Genomic DNA, 7,089 nt, shown 5'->3' on the forward strand with positions numbered 1-7,089 from the left:
TCATATCTGCATGGCCTCACATGTGTCTGTCACCTCTCTACAAGCAGTGGCACTAGAGGAAGGGTTATTTTCTGTTTTTTATTTTCAGAAGCCCCCTGCAGGTGAACACCCGGGGAGGACTGTCCTCCCAGCCTCTAACTGCTCTCTTATCTGTTCAAAACCTTAGCAAATGCAAAAATGTACACTTAAGTTATTAAAGAAAATATGCTAGGTTAAAATGTTAGACATGCACAAATCATTTTTAATGACTGCGCCAGTTATGTAGCAACTCCTTTTTAATAACTATATTGTGCATTTATTTCCTGCAAGAGTTTAAACCTACTATTCTGTGCATGTAGATCTGACTATTCTAAGTGAGATTATTATATTTTCTACATCAGAAATTCTGGGAGATCTCAAGGCAAATTCATGACTTTTTAACGTGGAAGGAAGTGGAATGTCCGTTCGAAAAAGACAAGAAAATCCAAACATATCTTCTGACTACTCCAATTTACAGTGAAGAAGGTAAATAGCCTTATCAACACAATTAAAATGATGATGGTTTTCTTGCATGAAGGCAACAATTACTTAATGAAAGTTTATAACTAGCAGGGATATCTTGTTAGAGCACTCATATGTTCGTAGCCTCCTTGATGCTCGGAATCTGGGTGTAGAGTGGCATCATAGTTATTATACAGCACTACTGACTCAAATTAAGCTTTTTTCAGCAAAATGATGTCACTTCTCTACATAAATTTGGGAGGTGGGTATATTACATAATATCTTTTTCCCTATAAATGCTGTATAGTTCCAGAACTGGTTAGAAAATCACATAATTTGAGCAGACCCTTAACACCCTCTTTTCCTGTTCATCTACCTCGTCTAGTTGCAAATTCATGTCTGTTAGCCCACCTATTGTTCTGCGCTATGGAACTTGTTGGCACTTTATAAATACAGGTGGTCCTCGTTTAATGACGGCTCGCACTTACAACCGGTGTCGTAAGTGCGAGCCGTCGTGGGAGTTAGAGGGATTCCCTGCTCTGTTGTGTTCGTCTATGTTCGGGGAAATTTCCTCGAACATAAACGAACGCACCAGAGCAGGGAATCCCTTAAATCTATTCTCGGGGAAATTTGCCCTAACATAGCAAAGCGCACCAGAGCAGGAAATCCCTTAACTCCTCACTTACCAACCAATTTGTTGTACGACCGGGTCGTAGGAACGGAACCCGGTCGGTAAGTGAGGAGTGTAAAAAAAAATATTCTAGCAGTAATAGATACCTATCTATTATTGCATGTTTTTGCAAAATTATCTTCTCAAATGTCTTAGGAGAACCAGTTAAATGTATCTCCCAAGTTTGTTTCTAACAAAATTGATAACTATGTGACTTTCACTGTAGGGTTATCACATCTTTGGTCAGCTGAGTTTAGTAAAAGTAAAAAAGTAAACAATATTATAATATTGTTCCTGAAGAGTAAACCATGCAACAAAAGAGTTGGAAACCATCATAAATATGTGTTTGTTTATTCTGTTTGTTTTTAGCACTCTTTGTCGCTTCCTTTGAAAATGAAGGTCCAGACAATCACATGGAGAAAGACAGCTGGAAATCCCTCAGGTAAAAATATTTTGATGTTGATTGCTTATTAAGAATATGCTAGAAAGACCAAGGAAGGTGGAGGAGACAGTACACTTGTAAAAAGCAAGGTCACATTTTTCCTTAAAAATATATTTGAGCCTGGATGAATCCCAAATGTGGAATGTGAAAACTATTCTTTGAAGTTTGATCTTTCGTCTTAATGGAACAATATGTAGTTGAAATAAATAATTGTTAAAAGATGTAATAATTTTTTTTTTTTTTTAGGTCAACGCTTTTAAACAGGGCCTGAGAGACTTTGCAAGAAGTCCGAAGCACAGAAGAATGTTGTTTGTTTGTTGTTTTTTTTTGTTATTTAATTATATTGATTCATGTTGAACGTTATGGTCAGGAAGACTGTCCTCACTGGTTGGGGGGGTCTACTGTTTTTTTTGTATATAAACTTTTACGAGACTAAAGAATAATGGTATATAAATATGATATAAATATATATTTCATGCTTTACGCACTTATATAAAAGAAAAAAAAGAAAGGGAATTATGTTTTTTTATGGTTTTACGGAAACTATTACTTAACCCTACGCTGCTGGTGTGGCTTAGACACAATGCAGAGGTTTGTACCTGTAAAGTGCAGAGAAAATGCATTGCATAAGCCATAAGGTCACGAAAGGGTTAAACCCCCTTAATATATTGTTACAAGGGCAGGGCCCTCGTTTACTCAAATTTGGGGGGCTTTATACATTTTTGGGGCTTTCATAGGCACTTATACTGTATCCCTTTAAACCATTTGCTGCTGCATAAATGTAGAAATTCTATCCATACTGCAATTCTTACACAGCAGTCAATTATGTTTTATTTGTTTTGCACATGTGCCAGAAAAAAAGAAGAGGGGGAAAAAAATAAATAAAACAGATTGTTGGAAATACACACATATTTTACTTACATTAATATGTGCCGCTTGTAGTTTTTTTTTCCCCCCCCCCCTTTTTTTTTTTCCCTCCAAAGTTTAAAAAAAAAAATCTAGCTGCCTTTCTAACACTGGAACACAGATTCTAGCCTGGAACAAAAGGGATGGGGGGGTATTCAATATGTGTTTACTAATGAGTTCGGTGAGGGTGCCTTTAATATTTCTGCAAAACATTAACTTGATCATTCTTTCATTGTTTCAATGTTCTATGGTAGAGTTAGGGCTCATAAGATGGACACATTTGCGTGTGTGGAGTGACATTAGTATCTGCCACTAGCTGCTTTTCTAGGACTTGTAGCTGTATCTTGTCATACAGTGTGATTCGTACCACAATGACTGACCGCATGCAGTCACTCACTGGACTTAGCAGAGGCTTGAAATCATTCTTCTATTGCCATTTTGTTTAGAAAAGGATGGATACAATACACCTTGTTACATACATATTTTACAAGGCTGTACGGTTTTCCAGAAGGCACACTAGACTTGCCACAAATTAAGAGGCAGATTGGTGTCATTTTAAATTTCATACAATTTTCCCACATCCTTTCCAGTTATAACCTACCCTTTTTAAAAAATATTTTTACAAGATCTTTATAAAGCACTCCAAAGGTATTAGAACCAAAGTGAGCCTGCCACTTATCCAACTTCTTTTGGAAAAGATCGAAAAAAATAATTTAATCTGCAATTTTTTTCCTGAACTAGTATATTGCGAATACTACTACTACTACTATACTGTTTATTTATTTTAAATTCTTTTTCACGACTCGCATCCTTTGTCAGAAATCAGTAAAATAATGCTTTTCAGCGGTTTTACATTACACACTACAAAAGAGTTGTAAAGTATGTCTAATACTGCAGAAAAGTTCTACAGCCAACATCACATTTGATTTCTAAATTTCCAGCCTCTTTGCTTTAGTTCCAGTAAATAAAGCAGCTCTTACAGTCTGTTTTAAGCTGTGTGTGTCCTTTAAGCCCCAGGTAATAAGGGAAAGTTTTCCCTTTATCCTGTTGCTTTTACCCATTAGTGTACCACACTAATCAAGTCATTCTCATATACACATCAAGTGGCTCCGCTCTCATTGCATCATCTGAATCTGGCGCATTCCATGGTATGCTGTATGATTTCATAATTATTGTTTCTTTCAAACCAGCTTTCTCAATCAAAACTGTACTGTGAAGCAGGGTATTCTATGTTTGACCTGGTGTGCTTGCATAAATAAATACAGAATTGCTTCAAAGTTAGTCAGTGTCTTCTGTTTTGCTTCCTCAAATTGACCTCCTGATTAATGTCTACAGACACAGTTTGAATTGTTAAGTGTCACGGATAGATTGGATCCAACTAGCAAGATAAGGAAAGCAAATACTAATAAGAAAAGTAGGCGAATGGCCGGACTAAACGCTAAATAGATTGGTACAAGACAAGCCGAGGTCAGGGATACAGAAAACCAAATAAACGTTAGGAATAGCCAAAGGTCAAGAAAATGCTACGGTCAATAAGCCAGAAATACAAGATAAAGAAACGCACTCTTGGATAAACCAAATAAATAGATACCACGACAGGTAATCAAACCAAATATTTGGGGAGTCTAGATAGCCCTAGGAGAGTTCTAATTGGTTAATTGAACCTGATGGCGCCAAAACAACCGCATCACCAGAAGCATTCACAGAGATGGCAAATACGACCTTTGGAAGCGGCCAGCGTACAACGGAGCGCCAGCACGATCCTTGGCTGTGTAGCGTGGAGAGCGGAGGGAGACCTGGCATGAGGTAGGTATACTACAGAGTTTATATAACAGGGGTTAAATATTTTCAGACAAAGTGGTTTCGCTGAAATTAATTTTCTCACTGAGCACAAGTCTAATGGTACCAAAGAAGTTTTAAATTATGGCCACCACCTTGAGTAAGTGGGGAGATGTAGTGATATATGTTATTTACTTACATAGCGACTAAATACATGTAAGCGTTATTTATTCATTCAAATAAGAATACTAAAACAAAAAAAAAATTTGCTTTAAGGGACACTATAGGCACCCAGACCACTTCAGTTAATTGAAGTGGTCTAGGGGAAGTGTCCATATTGAACCGGTTGAACCCCTAGAGGTAAGAATGTCTCCAGGGACATCCTGGCACCATAACAACTTGGTGCCTGGAGTGTCCCTTAAAGGTAACACATTAAAAAGGTGTGTGATGAGGAGCCTGTGTCCGAGGAAGATGTGTTAAAATAATAATTCTAGATATATAATAAGTACCTAGAGAAAGCCGTCACAGATGCTAAAAGAGTGAATAATGGAAGCCAGCAGACAAACAGACTGCCTAGTACTTTCTACTCCAATTCTCACTGCCTCTTCCCCTCCTTCACGCTTCACCCACCTACTAATTGGTAAGAAGTACAGCAGGGACCCCATTACATATTTACCAGTAATAAAGGCTGAAAAAGGAATTGAAGTCCATCAAGTTCAGCCCTTTACACATCATAACAAATTTGAAGCATTTTCCAATTTGCACATGTCTGCTTGGATCAACAAGCTACTTCTACGCATATTTGTTTTACAGGACTCAAAATTTCCACTCGCATTTTCACTGAGATCACTCTACCAGCAGAGATTGACAGCCCTAAACAGAAAGCATATCCATATCTGCACCCAGGGCTGCCCCCACCCTTCTACTAGTTGCAGCCTAGCCGGCACAGACTCAGTGCCGGCAATGACCAGGTATGGGACCGATGCTCCAGCTCCATTCATTTCAGGGGGCAAAACGACCCCCCTCACCATGCCGCGACCCTTCCCATCTGGTATTTCCCAGCTGATCCAGGTATTTAGCTTTAGCTGGAGTCTACAACCTACTTTGGGCTGCATTCCCAACAACCCAACTCTGAGGAGAAATGCTGCTATTCCCTATATTTCACTTTTTTTTTTGTTTAGAGAGGCCATTGTAGGTGATTATGGTGCTAAAAGAGTGTGTTCACCATCCTCTGCTTGTGGGTCCAACAGTTCCAGAGATTCCATTTTGTGTGTTTTACTTTTGAAGTTGTCTTTCTCCTGCTCTGTTAAACATTAATCACACACAGGAGGCTCCAGGCTATGAACCGAGCAGGAGATCCCCCCCAAAAGGTAAATTCTAAAATCAACACTGTGCAATAAACTATACATATTAGATCCCTATATACACCAAGTAGAATGTGTAAGTCACATGTAGGGAGGTGTGAATTATTGCTGTATAACTAAGTGATTTAACTCCTAGAGGGCAGAGAATCCGGCAGTAAAACTGCAGGGGGACATGATCTCTACACCAAATCGATTTATTCAATGCCTTATATGTCTCAGGTGCTTATAGCTTCCCTTTAAGTGACTTAAGTCATGCAGAACAGATTAGCGAAGGCACATCTTTTCATTTTACTGGGTGCCGAACTACTCCATGTATATCAATACAAAGAGGTAAGGTAAGCTCAGGTATACTTAATGAAGGAAGGGACTTTTAAGACAACAGACCTGACACAAGATACGCAACCTGGGGAGGTAGCATACATTCATCCTGATGGAATAGATAAAAAGGAGAACATGGTTATGTAGACAAATGAAAAAAAGAGACATGGCTCAGGACAATGGATGTCACAACACTGTCAACAATTATCCTCGAATTATAACTAATTGTATATTTCCGAATGAACACAACTGTAACAAAAAGATACTTTATTATCCTGATGATATGGTACGCATAGCAAAAGTCATATGCTGGTCATTAAATGCTTGTTTGAGCAGTGTAATTAGGAGCATTTACATTACATTATTCACTCTTATTTGTTTAATACTGGTATACCTTCAAGAGACATTATTCCAAGCTTTATATAAATTACTAAGTCAAACCATGAATTAGAAGTCAGAATTTTTGCTTGTTCAGTTGCAAGACAAAATCTCTGCCTATAAAATGACATAAAATGAGTTCCCTTCGCAGTAAACATGCACATCAATTCTACACAATATACACATAAGTGTGTGTATATGTATAGTATATACATATATATAAATACATACACACACCATCATTGTAATTTTCATTAACATATCATGAATAAAATTGTTTACAAACCATTAAATTGCTATTCCAAAGTCCCTTTCCATTAATATTTTTCATATCTGGCATGTAAGAAAAGAGGTTGATAAAATGCCAAATTAAAACTTGGCAAAGTTAATGAATAATTTGGTATAAGCCTATTAAGCACCTTTTTAAAATTGTAAAGGACGCAGAGACATTTTATGCAGGGGTGTTATTTCAAATCGATAACGCATAAAAATATAAAATAAAATAAAAATAATCTAAGAAAAGTTTGCTGCCTGTAGGAAATCTTGGACTCTGATCCGATTCTACTTCAACAAATAAAGAACTGCTACTGTGCTTTGTTGCCGTTTCTCAACAAAAGAAAAATAAAGTGATACCAGAGTGAAAGGAATATATATGTCGTTTTTCACTATTTTGCATGCTGTTCAATATAGTGCCAGGAATGTCCCTTCAAATAAGAAAAAAAATATGAAATCCTTCATCTATACACTTTTTT

General features: G+C 37.3%; 1 protein-coding gene across 3 annotated transcripts in view; it reads left to right on the forward strand.

The window, feature by feature from the left end:
• RASGEF1A (RasGEF domain family member 1A) overlaps positions 1-2,948 on the forward strand; it is a 385,023-nt gene extending 382,075 nt beyond the window's left edge. For all 3 annotated transcript variants that reach the window (XM_063434053.1, XM_063434054.1, XM_063434052.1), the window contains 3 exons: positions 381-504; positions 1,520-1,592; positions 1,839-2,948. In XM_063434053.1, the coding sequence (XP_063290123.1) occupies positions 381-504; positions 1,520-1,592; positions 1,839-1,863 (222 nt within the window). In that variant the 3' untranslated portion in view covers positions 1,864-2,948. The remainder of the gene's footprint in view (positions 1-380; positions 505-1,519; positions 1,593-1,838) is intronic.
• The last annotated feature ends 4,141 nt before the right edge of the window (positions 2,949-7,089 follow it).

Source organism: Pelobates fuscus, chromosome 10, assembly GCF_036172605.1.
Source record: "Pelobates fuscus isolate aPelFus1 chromosome 10, aPelFus1.pri, whole genome shotgun sequence".
In the NCBI taxonomy this organism is placed as follows: domain Eukaryota; kingdom Metazoa; phylum Chordata; class Amphibia; order Anura; family Pelobatidae; genus Pelobates; species Pelobates fuscus.